General features: G+C 51.9%; 1 protein-coding gene across 4 annotated transcripts; it reads left to right on the plus strand.

The window, feature by feature from the left end:
• The first annotated feature begins 898 nt into the window (after window positions 1-898).
• On the plus strand, window positions 899-23,887 carry DCAF8 (DDB1 and CUL4 associated factor 8). 4 transcript variants are annotated; one of them, XR_009115829.1, is made up of 16 exons: window positions 899-978; window positions 2,454-2,486; window positions 4,699-4,768; window positions 5,367-5,707; window positions 7,754-8,059; window positions 9,664-9,804; window positions 10,951-11,045; window positions 12,776-12,886; window positions 13,747-13,819; window positions 14,090-14,147; window positions 15,618-15,725; window positions 16,814-16,944; window positions 18,327-18,446; window positions 19,615-19,731; window positions 20,638-22,557; window positions 22,599-23,887. XR_009115829.1 is itself a non-coding variant. In XM_058042782.1 (15 exons), exons 3-15 carry the CDS (start codon window positions 4,720-4,722, stop codon window positions 20,746-20,748), a joined length of 1,761 nt encoding a protein of 586 aa, XP_057898765.1. In that variant the 5' UTR covers window positions 899-978; window positions 2,454-2,486; window positions 4,699-4,719; the 3' UTR covers window positions 20,749-23,887. The 4 variants fall into 4 exon arrangements, 2 of the variants coding, with proteins under 2 accessions (XP_057898765.1, XP_057898766.1); XR_009115830.1 differs by having other exon boundaries at window positions 20,638-22,493; XM_058042782.1 differs by having other exon boundaries at window positions 20,638-23,887.
• Window positions 23,888-23,913: the final 26 nt, after the last annotated feature.

The following is a 23,913-nucleotide window of genomic DNA, read 5'->3' on the forward strand; positions in this document are numbered from 1 at the left end:
TGGGGACACTACGGGGACACTATGGGGACACTGGGGACCGTATAGGGATGGGGTGACCCTACAATCACAAGGGACCCAAAGTGACCCTACAACAACATTGCGCACCCTACAGTGACCCCAAACAGGGGTGACCCTACAATAACAGCGGGGTGACCCCATAACCCCATTGGTGACCCCGCAGTGACTGTAAACACAGGGGTGACCCTATAACACAGGGGTGACCCTATAACCCCATTGGTGACCCTACAGTGATCCTAAACACACATGACCCTATAACACCACTGGTGACCCTACAATAACACAGGGGGTGACCCTGCAGTGAGCCCTAAACAGGGATGACCCTACAATAACATTGGGATGACCCACTAATGACCCCATAACCCCCCTGGTGACCCTATAATGACCCTATAACCCATTGTAACCCCATTGGGGACCCTAGGGTGACCCTAAACAGGCGTGACCCTACAATAACACTATAGGTGACCCTATATTGACCCCATAGCCCATTGGTGACCCTATAATGACCCTATAACCCATTGTAACACTCTTGGGGACCCCAGGGTGACCCTAAACAGGCGTGACCCTACAATAACACTGCAGGTGACCCTATACTGACCCCATAACCCATTGGTGACCCTATAATGACCCCATAACCCCACAGCGCCCCCCAATAACGGGGTCGGTGTGTGAGGGGGGGGCGCCGTTCCCATGGCAACGCCCGCTGTGAGGGGGGCGCCGCTCCCGCCGCCATCGCGCAACGGCCGCTGCCGTAAAGCGGCGCCCGCCGTGCCGCAAAAGCGTCGCCCGGTACCGCCAAGCGAGGCGGCGGCGGGGGCGGCGCGTTAAAGATGGCGGCGGCGGGGCCCGGTCCCGGGGCCGGCTCTGGAGCGGCCGGGGGGACCCGCGGCGGCCGCCACTGAGCCCGGCCGCGCCCCCCGGCACCGTCCGGGACCCGCCGGGAGCCTCCGGGACGCTCGGGTCGGTGCGCGGCCTCCGCCGGGCCCGCTGCGGCCGCGGCCCCCGCGGGTTCGGGCCTGTCCCGGCTCCGGGGCGGGATCGCGGGAGGGGCGGGGCGGCCACGGGGGGGGCACCGAGAGTTCGGGGAGGGGATGGGGGAGGCTCTGAGGGAGCCCTGAGGGGATTTGGGGAGTCCTGGGGGAGCCCTGAGGGGGTTTGGGGAGTCCTGAGGGGGTTCGGGGGATTCTGAGGGGGCCTTTGGGGGAATTCCTTATGGGAGTCCTTGGGATTTTGGGGGCTCCGAGAGGGTTTTGAGGGGATTTTGGGGGGTTCTTGGGGTGTCCTGGAAGGGACCCTGAGGGGGTTTGGGGGGTACTGAGGGGGCCCTTGAGGCCTCTGGGGGGGTCCCTTAGGGGAGTCCTTGGGGTTTTTTGGGGCTCCGAGAGGGTTTTGAGGGGATTTTGGGGGTTTTTTGGGGGGTCCCTTGGAGGTTTTGGGGGGATTTTGGGGGTTTTGGGGGGGTCCTGAGAAGGCCCTAAGGGCGCCTTAGGGGAGTCCTTGGGGTTTTTGGGTCTCCTTGGGGGTTTTGAGGGGGATTCTGGGGGATTCCTTGGAGGTTTTGAGGGATCCTTGAGGGTTTTGGGGGGTCCCTGGGCCTTTGGGGGATCCCTTAGAGGGGTCCTTGGTTATTTTGGGGGATCCTTGGAGATTTTGGGGGGATTTTGGGGGGTCCTGAGGCACCCTTGGGGCCTCTGGGGGGGTTCCCTTAGGGGATTCCTTGCAGGTTTTGGGGAGTCCCTGAGATTTTTGGGGGATCCTTTCAGATTTTGGGACGTCCCTACGCCTTTGGGGGATCCCTTAGAAGGGTCCTTCGTTTTTTTGGGGTGTCCTGGGGGGTTCCTTGGAGGTTTTGGGGGGGTCCCTGAGACTTCAAGGGGCCCCTTAAGGGGATCCTTGACTTTTTTGGGGGGCCCTTGAGGCTTTTTGGGGGAGTCCCTGAGACTTTGGGGATCCCCTGAGATTTTTGGGGTCTGGGAACTTTTGGGGTGACCCCCAAGATTTTGGGAGGAGTCTCCGAATATTTTTTGAGGGGGTCCCAGAGGTTTTTTGGGGTCCCCTGAGATTGAGAGGGGAAATTTGGGAAAGGTCCTGGAGGTTTTGGGGGGAATCCCTGAAATTTTGGGGTTCCCAGGGATTGGGGAGTCCCCAAAATTTGGGGTTCTCAGGGATGGAGGGAATATTTTTGGGATTGAGGAGCGGGGGTTCCCCCAAAATTTGGGGTCTCCAGACATCAGGGGGGGATCCCCAAAATTTGGGAATTCCCAAGGATCAGAGGGGTCCCCAAAGATTGGGAAGGTCCCCAAAATTTGGGTTTTTTCAGGAATTTGGGGGGTTCCCAGAAATCTGAGGGGGTTCCCCAGGAATTGGGGGGTCCCCAGGGATGAAGGGGTCCCCAAAATTGGGGGTCCCTGACCTTTGACCCCGTGCTCCCCCAGCTCCAGCCCCGCTGTCCCCGGCACCTGGCCCAGGTGAGTGCGCCCGGCTCCCGCAGGGTTTTGGGATTTTGGGGGAATTTTTGGGGTTTCTCCAGGATTTGGGAAACTCCTGAGAATGCTCCTGAGCATCCATCCCAAGGGATTTGGGGGTTTCATCCTAAAGGATTTGGGGGCTCCATCCCAATGGATTTGGGGTTCCATTCCTGTGGGATTTGGGGGCTCCATCCTGAGGGATTTGGGGGATTTAATCCTAAAGGATTTGGGGGCTCCACCGCAGAGAATTTGGGGTTCCATTCTTGAGAGATTTGGGGATTTCATCTTAAAGGTTTTGGGAATTTCATTCCTGAGGATTTGGGGTTCCATACCAAGGGATTGGGGGTTCCATCCCCGAGGATTTGGGGATTTCATCTCAACGGATTTGGGGGAATCTATTCCTGAGGGATTTGGGTTCTCCACCCCAGAGGATTTGGGGTTTTCCATTCTTGAGAGATTTGGGGATTTCATCCCAAAGGATTTGGGAATTTCATTCCTGAGGATTTGGGGGCTCCATCCCAAAGGATTTGGGGGCTCCATCCCAAAGGATTTGGGGATTTCATCCTAAAGGATTTGGGGATTTTATCCCAAGGGATTTGAGGGATCCATTTAGGAAGATTTGGGGGATCCACCCCAGAGGATTTGGGGGATCCACCCCAAGGAATTTGGGGGCTCCGTCCCAGAGGATTTGGGGTTTTCATCCCAGAGGATTTGGGGATTTCATCCTAAAGGATTTGGGGATTTTATCCTAAAGGATTGAGGGCTCCATCCCAAACTATTTGGGGGCTCCATCCTGAGGGGTTTGGGGGATGCAACCTAAAGGATTTGGGGGATCTATCCCAAAGGATTTGGGGGCTCCATCCCAGTGGATTTGGGGTTCCATTCCTGAGGGATTTGGGGATTTCATCCGATAGGATTTGGGGTCTCCATCCCAGAGGATTTGTGGGATCCATCCCAAATGATTTGGGCTCCATTCCTGTAGGATTTGGGGGCTCCATCCTGAGGGATTTTGGGGATTTCATCCTAAAGGTTTTAGGATTCTACCCCCAGGGATTTGGGATCTCCATCCCGGAGGATTTGTGGTTCCATCCCAAGAGATTTGGGGGATCCATTTAGGAGGATTTTGGGGCTTTATCCCTGAGGATTTGGGGTTCCATTCCTGAGGATTTGGGGGCCCCCAGTTTCCCCCAGTTTTTCTCCAAGTTTTTCTCCCACTTTATCCCATTTTTTTCTCCCAGTCCCTCCCAGTTTCTCCCAGTTTGGGGCCAGCAGCAGGCTGGGCAGGGCAGATCCCTCTGCAGAGGCTCTGGAATGCCCTGGGATGTTTTTTGGGATATTTTTGGGAGCAGCAGCGTCAGCCTGAGCCTGTCCAGATGCAGCCTCAGGAATCCCAGGATTTCTGGAACATTCCCTGCAATTCCCACATTTCCCACCCCCCTCGGGGTCAGGAGTGGATTTGGGAGCTCCTTCCTGATTCCTCACCTGGGAATGGAGCAAAAAATTCTGGGATTGGGATTTTTGGAGGCAAAAATGGTGAGGTTTGAGGGGGAGAGGGGAAATTCCAGTGCTGGCCTTTGAGGTTGTTTGGGATTCCAGGGAATTCTGTGGGATTCCAGCAGAATTTCCAGGGAATTCCATGGAATTCCAGGGCTCTGCTCCACGGAAATGGGGATTTTTGGAGGGCTGGGGGACTGGCACTGCTCTCCTGGAGAGATTCCAGAGGGAATTTTGTGTGGGAATGTGTTTAAAGATGGATCTTTAGAATCCCAAATCCCTCAGGATTGGATTTTCCTGGGATGCTGAGCAGGGTTTGGGTGTCCTGCAGCATTCCCAACTGGATTTTCCATGGAAAATGGGGATTTTGGGAACAGCCCAGCCAGGGTTTGGGTGTCCTGCAGCATTCCAAGGTGGTTTTTCCATGGAAAATGGGGATTTGGGGAGTGCCTGCTGTGCTGGGGTGGGTTGGGGACATGGGGACATCCCGTGGTGGCCGTGGCAGGGCCACTCCAGCTCTGTGTCATGGTGTCCCCATGTCCCTGTGTCCCCATATCCCCGTGCCCCCAATGTCCCTGTGTCCCCATGTCCCCCTCTCCCCATATTCCTGTGTCCCCCTGTCCCCATGTCCTCATGTCCCCCTGTCCCTGTGTCCCCCTGTCCCCATGTCCTCATGTCCCCCTGTCCCCATGTCCTCTCATGTCCCCTGTCCCCGCAGGGATTCCCGTGGGAGGCGGTGATGTCGGACAAGGGCGGCAGCATGGACGGCAGGACGGACATTGTCAACGGTGAGGGGACAGCCTGGGGACAGCTGGGGTGACAGTGACAGCCCGGGGACAGCAGGGGTGGCAGGGTGACAGTGATGGGGATGTGCTGGCAGTGATGGTGGCAGCGAGGGTGGCAGCAGAGGTGACAGTGAGGGTGCCAGGGTGGCAGCAATGGTGGCAAAGTGACCGTGGTGGTGACAGTGATGGTGACAAAGTGACCGTGGTGGTGACAGGATGGTGCCAGGGTGTCAGTGCAGGTGCCAGCCACGGTGCCACCACACTGTCCCCGTGTCCCCCTGTCCCCAGGCAGCCTGTCCAGCAGCCCTGAGGACACGTCAGCCGAGGAGGGCTGGTGTCACTGCAGTGTCCCCATGTCAGTGTGACACTGGTGTCACTGTGATGTCCCTGTGTCAGTATGACACTGGTGACACAGGTGACACTGGTGACAGTGTCCCCTGTCCCCAGGCAGCCTGTCCAGCACCCTGAGGACATGTCAGTCGAGGAGGGCCGTGCTGTCCCCACAGTGTCACTGCGATGTTCCCTGTTCCCAGGCAGCGTGGTGACACAGGTGACTCTGTGCTGTCCCCGTGGTGACACCGTGCTGTCCCCCTGTCCCCAGGCAGCCTGTCCAGCAGCCCTGAGGACATGTCAGCCGAGGAGGGCCGCGAGACGTCCTCGGGGATCGAGGTGGAGGCGTCCGACCTGAGCCTGAGCCTGACGGGCGACGACGCCGGGGCCGCGCGGGGCCGCGCCAGCGACAGCGACAGCTCCGGGGACAAGGACAGCGACAGCATGGACGACACCGGCCACTACTCCATCCCCGAGGAGCCCCGGCACGACGAGGACGAGGAGGAAGAAGAGGAGGAGGAGGAAGAGCCCCGTGCCCGGCGCAGGGGCCCCCGCAAGCGGCCGCCCCACGAGCGCGACTCGTCCGACGAGGAGCAGGCGCTGGAGGACTGGGTGGCTGCTGCTTCTGGCACTTACATGGGCTGGGGGGGAAAGAGATTTAAAAGAGGTTTAAAAGAGGTTTAAATGAGGTTTAAATGAGGTTTTTATTGAGGTTTTTATTGAGGTTTTTATTGAGGTTTTAAGTGAGGTTTTAAGTGAGGTTTTAAGTGAGGTTTTAGAGGGTCTTATTCCATAGTGAGGCACAGGGTGTTCCATAGTGAGACATTGGGTGGCTGCTGCTTCTGGCACTTACTGAGGGGGCTTGGGGGGAAAATGGGGTGAAAGGGGTTTAAATGAGTCCTAAAAGAGGTTTAAAAGAGGTTTAAAAGAGGTTTTGAATGAGGTTTTAAAAGATTTAATTCTTCTATCAGCAACAAATAGTGAGCACAGGAGATGCTGCTTCTGGCACTTAGTGAGGGGGCTCGGGGGGGGGGAAAAGAGGGGGTGAAAGGGGTTTAAAAGAGGTTCTAAAAAAGGTTCCAAATGAGGTTTTGAATGAGGTTTTAAAAGAGATTTAAAGTGAGGTTTTAGAGGGTTTTATTCCATGGTGAGACGCAGGATGTTCCATAGTGAGACATTGGGTGGCTGCTGCTTCTGGCACTTACACAGAGGCTCGGGGGAAACGGGTGAAAAAGGTTTAAAAGAGGTTTAAAATGAGGTTTTAAGAGAGGTTTTAAGTGAGGTTTTAGAGGATTTTATTCTATTATCAGTAGCGAGGAATAGTGAGACACTTCAGATGTAAAATGGGGTGGCTGCTGCTTCTGGCACTTGCTGAGGGGCTCTGGGGGGAAAGAGGCTTTCAAAAGGTTCTAAAAGAGGTTTTAAATGGGGTTTTAAAAGAGATTTTAACTGAGGGGTTAAAAGATTTTATTCTGTCATCAGTAGTGACAAATGGTGAGACACGGGAGATGTAAAACTGGGTGGCTGCTGGTTTTCTCCATAAAACCTGAGAAAGTTTTCACACTTGATTGTGGAAGGTCACCCTACAATAGCGTTGGAGTGACCCTACAGTGACCCTAAACATGGGTGACCCTACAATAACTTTGGTTTTCCCTAAAAACTGAGAAAGTTTTCCCACTTTATTATGGAAGAAACATAAAACTGCCTAATCACCAGCAGCTCACCCCTTTAACAGAGGAATTGATTAATTAATGCACCCCTGTGTCTCCAGGTGGTCTCAGAGCCGTGGGCGAGAATGTGGCCGCCATCTTGGGTGACCCTACAGTAACTTTGGTTTTCTCCAAAAACTGAGAAAGTTTTCCCACTTTTTTATGGAAGAAGCAGATAAAACTGCCTTATCACCAACAGCTAACCCCTTTAACAGATGAATAAATTAATTAATGCACCCCCGTGTCCCCAGGTGGCCTCAGAGATATGTGTGCTGCTGTGGCCGCCATCTTGGGTGACCCTACAGTAACTTTGGTTTTCCCTAAAAACTGAGCAAGGTTTTTTCCACTTTATTATGGAAGATGATCCTGTGTAATCAAGAACTGATTAATTAATGCACACCCCTATGTCCCAGGTGGCCTCGGAGACGTGGGCACTGCTGTGGCCGCCATCTTGGGTGACCCTACAGTAACTTTGGTTTTCTCTAAAAACTGTGAAAGTTTTCCCACTTTATTATGGAAGAAAATTAAAACTGCCTAATCACCAGCAGCTCACCCCTTTAACAGAGGAATGGATTAATTAATGCACCCCTGTGTCCCCAGGTGGCCTCAGAGACATGGGTGCTGCTGTGGCCGCCATCTTGGGTGACCCTACAATAACTTTGGTTTTCTCTAAAAACTGTGAAAGTTTTCCCAGTTTATTATGGCAGAAACAGATAAAACTGCCCAGTTACCAACAGCTAACCCCTTTAACAGAGGAATAGATTAATTAATGAACACCTGCGTCCCCCCAGATGGCCTTGGACACATGGGCGTTACTGTGGCCGCCATCTTGGGTGACCCTACAGTAACTTTGTTTTTCTCTAAAAACTGAGGAAGTTTTTCCACTTTACTATGGAAGGTGATCCCGTGTAATCAAGAACTGATTAATTAACACACCCCTGTGTCCCAGGTGGCCTCAGAGACGTGGGCCCTGCCGCGGCCGCGCTGGCGGGCGATCCCGGCACTGCGGCAGCGCCAGCTGGGCGGCTGCTCGCGTTTCGTGGCGCAGGCCTGCGGCGCCCGGCTCTTCGTGCAGAAATTCCGGCTGCAGCACGGCCTGGAGGGGCACACGGGCTGCGTGAACACGCTGCACTTCAACCAGAGGGGCACCCGCCTGGCCAGCGGCAGTGACGACCTCAAGGTGCTGGTGTGGGACTGGCTGAGGCGCCGGCCCGTGCTGCAGTTCGACAGCGGGCACAAGAGCAACGTCTTCCAGGTGGGCACGGTGTGGGGATGGTGTAGGGTGAGGTTTTGGGATGGGCATGGGCTGGGGTGGAGTTTTGGGGTGGAATCCCAAAGGACTGGCTGTGTCACTGGCCCATGCTGTAGTTCGACAGCGTGCACAAGAGCAACGTCTTCCAGGTGCTCATGGTGGGGTTTTGGGGTGGGCATGGGCTGGGGTGGGGTTTTGGGGTGGGATGGTGTTTTGGGGTGGAATCCCAAAGGACTGGCTGTGGCACCAGCCCGTGCTGCAGTTCGACAGTGGGCACAAGAGCAACGTCTTCCAGGTGCTCATGGTGGGGTTTTGGGGTGGGATCCCAAACAGGATTTGTTGGCTGGATGGGTTTCCTGAAGTTCGTGGATGTATCATAAAATTTGTCAGGTTGAGGGGCCTTGTTTGGGGTAGGAGAGGGTCCCAGGAAAATGTCACCTGGGCAAGAGGATGCTTGGGAAAGGATCTGGGAACAGATCCCCAGATGCCACAGACTGACCCCCAAATCCTGCAGATTGATGCCCCAGATCCCACAGATGTGCCCTAAAATTTATCATCCTAAAGGGGTGGGAGAGGATCCCAGGAAAATGTCACCTGGGCCAGGGAATTGCTGGGAAAGGTGTCCGTGGAGTGAAGGGACATGGGGGCAGTTTGGGTGGGGTTTTGGGGTGGGATCCCAAAGGCCTGGCTGTGGCACCAGCCAGTGCTGCAGTTGACAGCGGGCACAAGAGCAATGTCTTCCAGGTGGGCATGGGCTGGGCATGGCGTGGGGATTGGGTTTTGGGGTGGGATCCCAAAGGGAGGACCCCAGGATGTGTTATCTGGGTGGGTTTCCCAAAGTTTGTGGTTGTTGGTTTAGGTGCGTTCAAAAATTCATCGTTCTAAGGGTTCTTTTTTGGGGTGGGAGAGGGTCCCAGAAAATCCCAAAGGGGTGTCTTGGGATCCATCATCTCAGTGGGTTTCCCAAGGTTTGTGGGTGTTTGTTTAGGTGTTCTAAAATTTGTTGTTCTAAGGGTTCCTGTTTGGGGTGGGAGAGGGTCCCAGGAAGAGCTCAACTGGGAAAGGGAATGCTTAGAAAAGAATCTGGGAACAGGTCCCTAGATCCCACAGACTGACCCCCAGATCCCACAGATTGACCCCCAAATCCTGCAGATCGATGCCCCAAATCCCACAGATGTGCCCTAAAATTCATCATCCTAAAGGGTCCCTGTTTGGGGTGGGAGAGGGTCCCTGGAACGGCTGACCTGGGCCAGGGAATGCTTGGGAAAGGATCTGGGAACAGATCCCTAAATCCCACAGTTTGATGCCCCAGTTCCTGAGAGAACTTGGGAGGATCTCTAGGAGATTTTGGGGTGATTCCCAGGAGAGTGTTTGGGATGATTCCTGAGAGAATTTGGGATGATCCCTGGGAGATTTTGGGATGATTCCCAGGGGAGAGTTTGGGATGATTCCCAAGAGAACCGGTACAACTCCCAGAACAATTCCACCAATTCCCCCCATCCCTTTCCCCTCCCACCTCCTCTGCAATTCCCCCTTTCCTTCCCCTCTCCCCCCACCACCCCCCGTCCCTTTTTCCCACTTTTTCCCAATTTTTCCCCATTTTCCAGGCCAAGTTCCTGCCCAACAGCGGTGACTCCACGCTGGCCATGTGTGCCCGGGACGGGCAGGTGCGCGTGGCCGAGCTCTCGGCCACCCAGTGCTGCCGCAGCACCAAGCGCGTGGCCCAGCACAAGGGGGCTTCCCACAAGGTGAGGGGGGGTTTGGGATTCCCAAATCCCGGGATTTGGGGTGCTTGGGAATGGGGGAACACAGTGGGAATTGGGTGGGAGCAATGGTGGGAGCAGGGGATGTCACCGCAGAGGTGACAGAGCTGTCACAGCACCGAGCCCTGCACAAGGGGGCTTCCCACAAGGTGAGGGCGATCCCAGGAATGCCAAATCCCGGGATTTGGGGTGCTTGGGATTTAGGAATTGCAAATCCCTGGATTTGGGGTGGCTGGGAATGGGGGAGCACAGTGGGAATTGGGTGGGAGCAGGGGATGTCACCACCCAGTGACACTCAGTGCTGCCGCAGCACCAAGCGCATGGCCCAGCACAAGGGGGCTTCCCACAAGGTGAGGGGGGCTTGGGATTCCCAAATCCTGGGATTTGGGGTACCTGGGATTTGGGAATGCCAAATCCTGGGATTTGGGGTACCTGGGAATGGGGAAATGGGCTGGGAATGGTGTGGGGATGTCACCACCCAGTGCTGCCACAGCACCAAGCGTGTGGCCCAGCACAAGGGGGCTTCCCACAAGGTGGGGGGGTTTGGGATTCCCAAATCCTGGGATTTGGGGTGCCTGGGGTGCTTGGGATTTGGGAAAGGCAAATCTCGGGATTTGGGGTGCCTGGGAATAGGGGCACGCAGTGGGAATGGGGTGGGAGCAGGAGATGCCACCACAAAGGTGACAGAGCTGTCACAGCACCAAGCCCAGCACAAGGGGGTTTCCCACAAGGTGAGGGGGATCCCAGGAATGCCAAATCCTTGGAATGTCAAATCTTGGGAGTGGCAAATCCTGGGAATGCCAAATCACAGGATTTGGGGTGCCTGGGAATGGGGGAACCCAGTGGAAATGGTGGGGGCATCACCTGGGACATCACCACACAGGTGAGGAGGGTGGATTTAGCCACTCAGCTCCACTGAAATCCAGAAATTTTGTGATTTTCCCACTTTTTGGGTGCAAATCAGACCCTTGGCTGTATTGTTGTCCCCATGACATCACCCAGATGACATCACTGCAGTTCAGAGCAGGAATTTCCAAACCTGGGGTTTTTCCAGGTGGATTTTCCTGGTTTTGGGGATTTTTGGGAATTATTCTCACTGGTTTTTTTTCCCTTTTTTCCCCCCAATCCCAGCTGGCGCTGGAGCCGGATTCGCCCTGCACATTCCTGTCTGCGGGGGAGGACGCCGTGGTCTTCACCATCGACCTGCGGCAGGACCGGCCCGCCTCGTGAGTGAGGGGAAAATTGGGAATTCTGAGGGGAAAATTGGGAATTCTGAGGGGGAAATGGGAATCCTGTGGGAAAAAATGGGGATTTGAGGTGGGAAGTGGGGATTCGATCAACCTGCGGCAGGACCAGCCTGCCTTGTGAGTGAGGGGAAAAGTGGGAATTCTGAGGGGAAAAGTGGGAATTCTGAGGGGAAAATTGGGAATTCTGAGGGGAAAAGTGGGAACTCTGAGGGGAAAATCAGGAATTATGGGCGAGAAATGGGAATTCTGTGGGGGAAAAGGGTATTTGGGGTGGGAAATGGAGATTCCATTGGTCTGAAGTAGGATCGGCCTGCCTTACAAGTGACCAGAAAATTGGGAATTCTGAGGGGAGAATTGGGAATTGTGAGGGAAAATTTGAGAATTTTGAGGGGAAAGATGGGAATTCTGTGCAGGAAATGGAGAATTCTAGGTGGGAAATGGTGAATTCTGGGCAGGAAATGAGAAGAAGTGGGTTTTGGGGAAAAATCAGGGTTTTTTGGGGAAATCAGGGATTTTTTGGGAAATCAGGTTATTTTCGTGGGGAAAACAGGTTGGGTGTTTTTTGAAAATTGAGATTTTTGCAGGAAAATTTGATATGTTTTGTGGGAACATTAATATTTTTGGGGAAAAAATGGATTTTTTTAGAAAATTAATTTTTTACGGGGGAGAATAAATTAACTTTTTTGAGGGGGAAAGCACATTGGTGTTTTGGGAAAAAACACTGTTTTCTGAGGAAAAACCTTTTTTTTTGAGGAAAATCAGGGACTTTTGGGCAAAACCTGATTATTTTTAGAGGGAAAATCAGTGTTTTTTTGTGGGAAAAGCAGGGATTTTTTCAGGGAAAAGCAGTTTTTCTGTCTCTCTGTGTTTTTCCAAGCCTCTGGGCTGTCATTCCGGAGGCTGATCCAGCCCAAATCCCGGGGTTTCATAACCAGGACGAGCCCTTTAATCCCTGATCCCTCCGGAATCCGCGGCTGGAGCTGATACCAACCCCCTCCCTGGGCTGGATCCCTCTGGAATTCTCACCCTGGCAGAGCCAACCTCAAATTTTCCCTCATGGAATGCCCCAAATTCCCTTAAATCCCAGCTGTTTTCAGGGATTTTTTGGGGAAAATGGGGGTTTTTTTGAGGGAAAAAAATGGGGATTTTGGGGGAAAAATTTGCATCTTGGGGGGAACGATGGGGATTTTAGTGGGGGGAGGAAAATGAGAATTGTGTCAGGAAAATGGGGGATTTTTTTGAGAAATGGGAATTTGGTAGGGGAAACAGATGGGATTTGGGAAATAACAGGTGGAGTTTGGGGAAAAATCTGGTGGTTTTTTTGGGAAATCACATTTTCCTTGGGAATTCTCAGCCCCCTCCCTGTCCTTTGGGCTGGATCCCTTTGGAATTCTCACGCTGGTGGAGCCAAACCTGAATATTTCCCTCCTGGAATGCCCCAAATTCCCACAAATCCCGGCTGTTTTTTAGGGGAAAACTCCCCCAAATCCCATTTTCCCTTTGGGAATTCTCTTCGTGTGGATTTTTCCTTGGGAAATTCCCAAGCTCAGGATCATTCCCTACCCTCATTGCCCAAATCCTGCTGATTTTGGGGGATTTTTTTCCACAGGGAATCACCACTGCTGGTTTGGGCTGGGACTGAGGGGGATTGGGGCTGGGATTTGGGGGAATTTGGGTGGATTTTGTCTGATCCCGAGGCTTTTTCCCAGGAAATTGGTGGTGACGAAGGAGAAGGAGAAGAAGGTCGGGCTCTACACCATCTTTGTCAACCCTGCCAACACCTCCCAGTTCGCTGTGGGCGGCCGTGACCAGTTTGTGAGGTGGGGCCAAACTGGGAGCACTGGGAGAGCTCAAATCCTGGGATTTCCCATCCCAAATCCTGGGATTTCCCATCCCAAATCCAAGAATTTCCCATCCCAAATCCATGATTTCCCCTGCCCAATTTCCCTTTCTCAAATCCAACTTTTGCCCTCCCCAAATCCATGGTTTCCCTGTCCCAAATCAGGGGCCAGGACCAGTTTGGGAGGTGAGGCCAAACTGGGAGCACTGGGAGATCCCAAATCCAGGGATTTCCCATCCCAAATCCAGGAATTTCCCATCCCAAATCCAAGGATTCCCAAACCTGCCTCTTTCCCTTCCCAAATCCCCAATTTTTCCTTCCCAAATCCGAGACTGGAACCAACACAGAATTCCAGGGAATTTTAGGATGGGATCTTGGACATGGGAATGTTTTTTTTTCTGCCCCAAATCCCCAAGGGAATTTTAGGATGGAATTTTGGCCACGGGGACATCATTCCTGCCCTAAATCCCAGTGGAATTTTAGGATGGGATTTGGGGCATGGGATTGGTTTTTTCTGCCCTAAATCCCCAGGGAATTTTAGGATGGAATTTTGGCTGTGAGAACAACATTCCTTCATAAAATCCCCAGGGAATTTTAGGATGGAATTTTGGCTGTGGGAATGTTTTTCCTGCCCCAAATCCCCAGGGAATTTCAGGATGGAATTTTGCCTGTGGGAACATAATTTCTGTCCCAAATCTGAGCCTATCCTGGCACAAAAAATCCCAGGGAATTTCAGGATGGAATTTTGAGCCCTGGGATCTCAGAATGGGAATTTTAGGGATAAAAAAGCCTCCCTGGAGTGAATCCAATCTTTTTTTTTTTTCCCCCTGATTCCTGCAGGATTTATGATCAGAGGAAAATCGATGAGAACGAGAACAACGGAGTCCTGAAGAAGTTCTGCCCCCACCACCTGGTACTGGGGATACTGGGAGGAAACTGGGAAGGGACTGGGAGCACTGGGATCACCCCAGAGCAATCCCATGGGAAATTTTTCTGGAAAACCCTTCAGGAAGAGGCAAAAAACCTCCCAGAAATCTTTATTTTTGTTGGTTTTTTTGCCCTTCAATCCCAATTTTCTGCCTCCCTAAATCCTCATCTGGGGGTTTAACACTCAGAATTCCCAGGAAAAGGGGCTGGATCTGAGCTTTTTCCCACTTTTTCCCACTTTTTCCCACTTTTCCAGGTGAACTGTGAGTCCAAAGCCAACATCACCTGCCTGGTCTACAGCCATGATGGCTCAGGTGAGTCCAGGTGGGAATTTGGGGAGTTCTGGAGGGTCCCACTCCCTCAAACCCCCTCATTTCCCACAAAAAAAAATCAGTTTTCCCAAAAAATACCCATTTTCCTAAAAACCCACCTGTTTATCTTCAAACAAACACCTCTTCCCCCCAGAAAATGGACTTTCCCCCATAATTCCATGTTTTCCAAAATAAAAATAATTTTCCCCCCCCCAAAAAAACCTGTTGAGCTCCAGACCCTCCTGTTTTACCCAATTTTCCTCTTGTTTTACCCAGTTTTCCTCCCATTTTTCTCATTTCTTTCCTTTTTTTCCCATTTTTGCCCTGTTTTTTCTCCATTTTCCTGCTGGTTTTTCCCTTTCCCCATTTTCCCCATTCTCCTCCTGGTTTTCCCCATCTTCCCACTGTTTTTTCCCATTTTCCTGCTGTTTTTCCCCTTCTCCCATTTTTTCCCTTTTCCTCATTTTCCCTGCTGCTTTTCCCCATTCCTCCCCTCCATTTTCTCACTTTTCCTCCTGTTTATTCCCATTTCCCCTCATGTTTACTCCCATTTCCCCCCATTTATTCCCATTTTCCCATGTTTTTCTCAATTTCCCCCCATTTATTCCCATTCCTCCCTTGTTTTTATTCCCATTTCCCCTCATGTTTTTTCCAATTTCCCCCCATTTATTCCCATTTCCCCTCATGTTTATTCCCTTTTCTCTGTGTTTTTCCCCATTTCCCCTCATGTTTATTCCCATTCTCCCCATTTTTTTCCCAATTTCCCCCATTTATTCCCATTTCCCCCCCTGTGTTTATTCCCATTTCCCCTCATGTTTATTCCCATTCCCTCCTGTTTTTTTCCCAATTTCCTTGTATTTATTCCCATTTCTCTGTGGTTTTTCCCATCTTTCCCCCATTTATTCCCATTTTCCCCTCATGTTTATTCCCATTTCCCCTCATTTATTCCTGATTCCCCCCATTATTCCCATTTCCCCTCATGTTTATTCCTATTCCTCATGTTTATTCCCATTTTCCCCCCATTTTTTCCCCAATTTCTCCCATTTATTCCCATTTCCCCCCCTCATGTTTATTCCCATTTCCTGTGTTTATTCCCATTTCCTGTGTTTATTCCCATCTTCCCCCTGTTTATTCCCATTATTTCCCCTTGTGTTTATTCCCAATTTCCCTGTTTATTCCCATTTCCCCCTGTTTATTCCTGATTCCCCCCCGTGTTTATTCCCATTCCTCCCTGTTTTTATCCCAATTTTCCATGTCTGTTTATTCCCATTTTTCTGTGTTTTTCCCAATTTCCCTCTGTGTTTCTTCTCATTTTTCCATGTTTTTATCCCAATTTCCCCTCATGTTTTATTCCCATTCCCTCCCTGGTTTTTTTTCCCAATTTCCCCCCGTTTTTTCCCAATTTCCCCTCGGTGTTTATTCCCATTTTTTCTGTGTTTATTCCCATTTTTCCCAATTTCCCCCCCATTTCAGAGCTTTTGGCCTCGTACAACGATGAGGACATTTACCTGTTCGACTCCTCGCACAGCGACGGCGCGCAGTACACGCGGCGCTACAAGGGCCACCGCAACAACGCCACGGGTAACCCCCAAATCACCCCCAAATCACCCCAAAACCAGCCCCAAATCACCCCAAAACCAGTCCCAAATCCATCCAAATCCATCCTAAATTACCCTAAAAGTATCCCAAAACCAGCCCCAAAACCAGCCCTAAAACAGCGCAGTACACGCGGCGCTACAAGGGCCACCGCAACAACGCCACGGGTAACCCCCAAATCACCCCCAAATCCATCCCAAATCACCCCAAAACCAGTCCCAAATCCATCCCAAATCCATCCTAAATTACCCCAAAAATATCCCAAAACCATCCCCAAAACCATCCCTAAAACAGCGCAGTACACGCGGCGCTACAAGGGCCACCGCAACAACGCCACGGGTAATGCCCCAAATCACCCCCAAAATGGCCCAAAACCACCCCAAAAACAGCCCAGGAACAACCCCAAATCACCCCAAAACCAGCCCCAAATTCATCCCAAATCCAGCCCCAAATTACCCCAAAAACAGCCCTAAAACAGCCCAGAAACAGCCTGAAAAATCAACCCTAAACCCACCCCAAAATCAGCCTTTAATCAGCCCTAAAATGCCCCAAAATCAACCTTAAATCCTTCCCCAAATTACCTCAAAATCAACACCCAAATCAACCCTAAATCAGCCCTAAAACACCCCAAAATCAGCCCTAAATCACCCCCAAATCATTCGCAAATCAGCCCTTAATCTTTCCCCAAATTACCTCAAAATTAACACCAAAATCAACCCTAAATCAGCCCTAAAACACCCCCAAATCAACCCTAAATCCTTCCCCAATTTACCTCGAAATTAACCCCAAAATCACCCCCAAATCAACCCTAAATCAGCCCTAAAACACCCCAAAACCAACCCTAAATGCAACCCCAAAACAGCCCAAAAATCCCCAGTGGAGATCCCTAAAAACCCTTTTGGGAACAATTTCTTTGGTTTCCCAGCCAGGAATTCCACTGCAGACAACCCCATACCTCCCATTTTTCCTGATTTTTCCTGATTTTTCCCATTTTTTTCCTGATTTTTCCCTGATTTTTCCCATTTCCCCCTGATTTTTCCCTGATTTTTCCCATTTTCCCCCTTTTTTTCCAGTGAAAGGGGTGAATTTCTACGGCCCCAAGAGCGAGTTCGTGGTGAGCGGCAGCGACTGCGGCCACATTTTCCTGTGGGAAAAATCCTCCTGCCAGATCGTGCAGTTCATGGAGGGCGACAAGGGCGGCGTGGTGAGACCCCAAAAACCCCCAAATCCCCCTTTTCCCCCTGCATTCACCCCCTTTTCCCTCTGTCCTGACCCCAAAATCAGCGGGATTTCCCCATTCCTGTGTCCAGGGCGCTGAGGGTGGGGCAGGATCCCAAATTGGGCCGATTCCCCCGGGCTCCTGGGGGATTTTTCCAGGTGTTTCCTGCAGGAAAGGGAAGTGCCTGTGCTGGGAATGGCCCCATCCTGAATTTCCTCTGCTGGCAACTCCTGATTCTCCTGCTTTGGGATGGCCAGGATAGGCCTTTTCCCTTTTCCCCTCCTTTTTTCCCCCTTTTTTACCCCTTTTTCCCCCTTTTCCCCCCCTTTTCCCCTCCTTTCCCCCCCTTATTTCCCCTTTTTCCCCCCTTTTATCCTCCTTTTTCTCCCTTTTTCTCCCACTTTTTTCCCCCTTCTCCCCCCACCCCTTTTCTTGCCCCCTTTTCCTCCCCTTTTTCCCATTTTCTCATCTCTTTTTTTCCCCCATTTTTTTTCCCCAGGTGAGCTGCCTGGAACCTCACCCCCATTCCCAATCCCAAAATCCCCAATTTTCCCCCCATTTTTCCCCAGGTGAACTGCCTGGAGGGGCAGCTCTCCCATTCCCAGTCCCATTCCTGATCTTAAAATCCCCATTTTTCCCCAAATTCCCATTTCTCTCCCCAGGTGAACTGCCTGGAGCCTCACCCCCATTCCCAGTCCCATTCCCAACCCTGTTCCCATTCCCCAAATCCCCTTTTTTTCCCCCATTTCCCCCCAGGTGAACTGCCTGGACCCTCACCCTCACCTTCCCCATTCCCATTCCCCAAATCCCCATTTTTCCCATTTTTCCCCATTTTTTCCCCAGGTGAACTGCCTGGAGCCTCACCCCCATGTCCCAAATCCCCATTTTCCCCATTTTTCCCATTTTCCCCCCATTTTCTCCCCCCAGGTGAACTGCCTGGAGCCTCACCCCCAGTCCCAAAATCCCCATTTTTCCCAGTTTTTCCCCCCAGGTGAACTGCCTGGCGCCTCACCCCCATTCCCCAAAATCCCCATTTTTCCCATTTTTCCCCCATTCCTCCCCAGGTGAACTGCCTGGAGCCTCACCCCCATTTCCAAAATCCCCATTTTTCCCCATTTTTTGCCCCCAGGTGAACTGCCTGGAGCCTCACCCCCATTCCCAAAATCCCCATTTTACCCATTTTTCCCATTTTTCCCATTTTTTCCCCCCAGGTGAACTGCCTGGAGCCTCACCCCCATTCCCAAAATCCCCATTTTTCCCATTTTTTTCCCCATTTTTCCCCAGGTGAACTGCCTGGAGCCTCACCCCCCATGTCCCAAAATCCCCATTTTTCCCATTTTTCCCATTTTTTCCCCATTTTTCCCCAGGTGAACTGCCTGGAGCCCCACCCTCACCTGCCCGTGCTGGCCACCAGTGGGCTGGACCACGATGTGAAGATCTGGGCGCCCACGGCCGAGGCGCCCACGGAGCTGCGCGGCCTCAAGGAGGTGAGGGGGGCTGGGCTGGGATATTCCTGGGATTCCCTGGGAGTCTGAGCCGGGATTTTCATGGAATATAACCCAGGATTTCCGTGGAATCTGACTCGGGTTTTCCAAGGAATCTGACCCAGGTTTTCCATGGAATGTGACCCCATTTTTCCATGGAATGTGACCCAGGATTTCCATGGAATGTGACCTAGGTTTTCCATGGAATGTGCCTGGGATTTCCATACAATATGACCCAAGATTTCCATGGAATATAACCCAGGTTTTCCATGGAATGTGACCCGGGATTCCCATGGAAAATAACCCAGGATTTCCATGGAATGTGACCCCAATTTCTATGGATTCTGACCCAGGTTTCCCATGGAATGGGACCCGAGATTTCCATGGAATATAACCCAGGTTTTCTATGGAATGTGACCCAAGATTTCCATGGAATATAACCCAGGTTTTCCATGGAATGTGACCTGGGATTTCCATGGAACCTGACCCAGAATTTCCATGGAATACAACCCAGGTTTTCTATGGAATGTGACCTGGGATTTTCATGGAATATAGCCCGGGATTTCCATGGAATGTGACCCAGGTTTTCCATGGAATGTGACCCAGGTTTTTCATGGAATGTGACCCAGGATTTTTATGGAATATGACCCAGGATTCCCATGGAATATAACCCAGGATTCCCATGGGATATAACCCAGGATTTCCATGGAATATAACCCAGGATTTCCATGGAATATGGCCCAGGATTTCCATAGAATGCAACCTGGGATTTTCATGGCATGTGACCTGGGATTTCCATGGAATATGACCCGGGTTTTTCTTGGAATCTGATCTAGGATTTTCATGGAATATAACCCAGGTTTTCCACGGAATCTGACCCAGGATTTCCATAGAGTGTGACCCGGGATTTTCATGGAATGTGACCTGGGTTATCCATGGAATGTGACCTGGGATTTCCATGGAATGTGACCCAGGATTTTCATGTAATATTACCCAGGATTCCCATGGAATGTGACACAGGATTCCCATGGAATATGCCTGAGATTTTCATGGAATCCGACCCCGTTTTTCCATGTAATCTCACCAGAGATTTCCATGGAACATAACCCACGATTTCCATGCAAAGTGACCCCGTTTCCCCATGCAATTTAACCCTTTCTCCCCCTGCCAGGTGATCAAGAAGAACAAGGTGGAGCGGGACGAGGACAGCCTGCACCACACGGACATGTTTGACAGCCACATGCTCTGGTTCCTCATGCACCACCTGCGCCAGCGCCGCCACCACCGGGTACCACCTGCTCCTCTTCTGCTCCTCCACCTCTGCTCCAGCCTTCCCCTCCTTTTTCCCACTTTCCCCTCCTTTTTCCCACTTTTCCCTCCTTTTTCCCACTTTTCCCTCCTTTTTCCCACTTTTCCCTCCTTTTTCCCACTTTTCCCACCTCTTTTCCCACGTCTTCCTGCTTTTCCCATTTCTGACCCATTCCCCCATTTCTCACCCCATTCCTGCCCCCATTTTTCCATTTCTAACCCCATTCCTGACCCCATTCCCCCATTCCTGCCCCATTTCCCCCATTCCTAACCCCATTCCTGACCCCATTTCCCCATTTCTCACCCCATTATTTCTGCCCCATTTCCCCGTTTCTAACCCTATTTCTGCCCCATTTTTCCCATTTCTAATCCCATTATTTCTGCCACATTTTCCCCATTCCTGACGCCATTCCTGCCCCATTCCCCCATTTCTCACCCCATTATCTCTCCCCATTCCCCCATTTCTCACCCCATTATCTCTCCCCATTCGCCCATTTCTCACCCCATTATTTCTCCCCGTTTCCCCATTCCTGACCCCATTCCTGCCCCATTTCCCCATTTCTCACCCCATTATTCCTGCCCCATTTTCCCCCATTTCTCACCCCATTCCTGACCCCATTCCTGCCCCATTTCCCCCCATTTCTCACCCCATTCCTGCCCCATTTCTAACCCCATTCCTGCCCCATTTCTAACCCCATTTCTCACCCCATTATTCCTGCCCCATTTCTAACCCCATTTCTCACCCCGTTATCTCTCCCCATTCCCCCCATTTCTCACCCCGTTATCTCTCCCCATTTCTCACCCCGTTATCTCTCCCCATTCCCCCATTTCTCACCCCGTTATCTCTCCCCATTTCTCACCCCGTTATCTCTCCATTATCTCCCAGCGCCGCCGGGAGCCCGGGGCCGATTCCCCCTCGGACGATTCCGGGAGCTCCTCGGACACTTCTGACGATGAGGAGGAGGGGCCGGACCGGGTGCAGTGCATGCCCTCGTGAGCCCCCCAAAAACCCCCCAAAAAAAACCCCCAAAACCCCCCAAAAACCCCAAACCGGGGGGGCCCCACCCCACTAACACTTGGAGCTTTGTATTGACCTTGTTCAGCCCCCCCCCAATTCCCAGTTTCCCCCTTTTTTGGGGTCCCCTTCCCCTTTTTTCTCCTTTTTTTCCCCCTTTTTGGGGTCCCCTCCCCTTTTTTCCCCCCTCAATTTGGGGGGGGTCCAGGGGGGGAATTTTTACTGCCCCCCCTCCCCAGTTTTTTTGGGACCCCAATCCCACCCCTTAAGCTCTTCAAGCACCCCCTTTTTGGGGATGGGGGGGTCCCACCCCTTTTTCCTCATTTTCCCTCTTTTCTCCTCATTTTTCCCTCCTTTTTCCTCATTTTTCCCCTTTTCTCCTCATTTTTCCCTCCTTTTTCCTCATTTTTCCCCTTTTTTCCTCCCTTTTTTTCTCCATTTTTCTTTCCCCCCCCACCATTTCCCCCCCTTTATTTTTCTCTTTTCGTCCCAATTTTTCCCCCACACTTTTCCCTCTTTTTCCACCACCCCCCCTTTTTTTTCCCCTCTTATTTCCCCCAATCCCCCCCACTTTTCACCCCCTTTTTTCCCCATTTTTCCCCTTTTTGCCCCCATTTTTCCCCATTTCCCAGGGGGGGTCTCCCTCCCTCTGTACATAGCCGTGATTTGCACTTGGTTTGGCCCCTTTTACCCCCCCAAAAACCCCCAAACCCCCCAAAAAACCCCTTTAATTTCCCATTTCTTTTGTCGGGGGGAGGGGGTTCAGGGGGGTTTTTTTGGGGGGGAAAAAAAACCCCCAAAATTTCCCTGTTTAGAGGCCTAATTTTATATTGTATTAAAAACCAAATGGGCCTGGGAGTTCTCCCTGGCAGAGCTGTAAAAGTTGGGATATATATTATATATAAATGCAATAAAAACCGACTCAACGAGCCCCAGACTCCCCCAAATTTCTCTCCCACCCTCCCTGAACCTTTTCCCAGTTGGATTTTTGCCCCTTTTTCCCCAAGATTTTCCCCCAAAAACCCTCGCACAGAGCAGCTTTTTTCCATCTTTATCAATACACAGTCAGCACGGTCTGGGGATGGGGGGTGGGGAGGGCGGAAGGGGAGGGAATTTGGGGAGGGGGAGACACCCAGAGACCCCCCCAGAGGGGTTGGGGACACCCCTGGGTCCCCCCCTGTCCCATCTCGACATCCAGGGGGGTTCAAAAACGTCAATTTGAACCAAATCCAGCGTTTTTCACAGAGATTTGGGGACAATAAATAAGGGGAGCGGGGGGGGGGGGACAATTTGGGGAGGGGGTGGGGGGGGGCACAGGGATAAATTTGGGGAGGGGGACACACGAGAGCCGGTGGCTGCTGCGGGTTTTAGCTTTTATTAAATAAAATATATTAATTAATTAACATTTAATTAACTCTGCTGGCTCCCCACCCCACCCCACCCCACCTGGGTTAGTAACTAAACCTGAACCCCAAAAATCCCCCCCCCCCCAGCCCAGTTTAGGTGGTTCCTCCCTCCCAGTTTGGTACTAGGAGGACTCCACCAAAAAAATATTTATGGGGGGGTGGGCGGCCAGAGTGCCCCCCCTTAAAAAATTGGGATTTTTGGGGGTTTTCCCCAATTTTAGGGGGCATTTCTTGCTGCCCATCACCCATAAAATGGGAAATTTTCCCTCAATTTTGGGGTTTTTCCCTCAGTTTTGGGGGTTTTTCCCTCAATTTTGGGGGGTTTTTCCCTCAATTTTGGGGCTTTTCCCACAATTTTAGGGGGGTTTTCCCTCAATTTTGGGGGGTTTTCCCTCAGTTTTGGGGGTTTTTTCTCAATTTTGGGAGGTCACCACTTTCAGCCTCCCCTCCCCAAAAAAAGAGATTGTGGGAGGGGTCAACACTTCATGCCCCCCAAAATGGGAATTTTGGGGTTTTTTTTCCCAATTTTATGGGTCACCACTTTGTCCCCCACCCCAAAATTGGGAATTTTGGGGTTTTTTTCCCCAATTTTGGGTTTTTTCCCCCAATTTTGGGGGGTCACCACTAACTGTCCCCCCTAAAATGGGGAATCCCCCTAAAAATCCCAATTTGGGGGTCAGAATTTGCTGCCCCCTCAAAAAAAATGGGAAATTTGGGGTTTTTTTTCCCAATTTTGTGGGGTCACCACTTTGTCCCCCACCCCAAAATTGGGAATTTTGGGGTTTTTTTCCTCAATTTTGGGGGGTCACCACTTCCTACCCCCCTAAAATGGGATTTTTAGGGGGGTTCCCAATTTGGGGCTCACATTTTGCTGCACCTCCCCCCCAAAAAAAAAGGGAATTTTGGGGTTTTTTCCCCCCAATTTTGGGGTTTTTTCCCCAATTTTGGGGGTTTTTTCCCCCAATTTTGGGGGGGTCACTACTCACTGTCCCCCGTCCCTTTTGTCACCTACTTGTCCCCTCCTGTCCCTCCTGGGGGGGTTCCGAGACCCCCCCCCAAAATCAGCCCCGACCTCGACGCCCTCCCGACCTCCCCCTGCCCTCCTGTGCCCCCCCCAAAAAATTTGGGGGGGTCCTGGTGCTTGTGACCCCCCAAAATTGGGGTGGGGGCGTCCCAATGTCTGTGACCCCCCAAAATTGGGGTGGGGGCGTCCCAATGTCTGTGACCCCCCCAAAATTGGGGTGGGGGGGGGGGTCTCAGTCTCTGTCACAGACCCCCCCCTCAAATTAAGGACCCCAAAATTTAACTTGGGGGGGTCCCAATACTTTTAACCCCCCCTAAATTGGGATTGGATGGACCCCAAAATTTAAAGTGGGAGGGTCCCCAATAATCTTGACCCCCCCTTCCCCAAAATTGGGGTGGGGGATTCTTTGTGACCCCAAAATTTAAAGTGGGGGGGTCCCAATAATTTTAACCTCCCCCCAAACTGGGATTGGGTGGTCCCTGTGACCCCAAAATTTAACGTGGGAGGGGTCCCAATAATTGGAATGTGGGGGGGGGGGGGGTGGTCCCGTTTTTATGCCCCCTCCTCAACTTACCCACATTGGGGGGGGGGGGGTCCCCATCCCTCCCCACCCCCCCCCCTCAAATCGAGGCCTTTTGGGGTGGGGGTCCCATGGGAATTTCACCCCCCCACCCCCACCCCAATTCCCCCCTCGCCCATTTTGGGGGGGGGGAATTC

This window comes from Melospiza georgiana, chromosome 33 (assembly GCF_028018845.1).
Source record: "Melospiza georgiana isolate bMelGeo1 chromosome 33, bMelGeo1.pri, whole genome shotgun sequence".
Lineage (NCBI taxonomy): Eukaryota > Metazoa > Chordata > Aves > Passeriformes > Passerellidae > Melospiza > Melospiza georgiana.

Coding starts and splice junctions, on each gene's coding strand:
- DCAF8 (XM_058042782.1), top strand. CDS start 4,720: ATGTCGGACAAGGGCGGCAGCATGGACGGCAGGACGGACATTGTCAAC. Junction 5,708..7,753: donor AGCAGGCGCTGGAGGACTGG/GTGGCTGCTGCT, acceptor CCTGTGTCCCAG/GTGGCCTCAGAGACGTGGGC. Junction 15,726..16,813: donor CCACCGCAACAACGCCACGG/GTAACCCCCAAA, acceptor CTTTTTTTCCAG/TGAAAGGGGTGAATTTCTAC.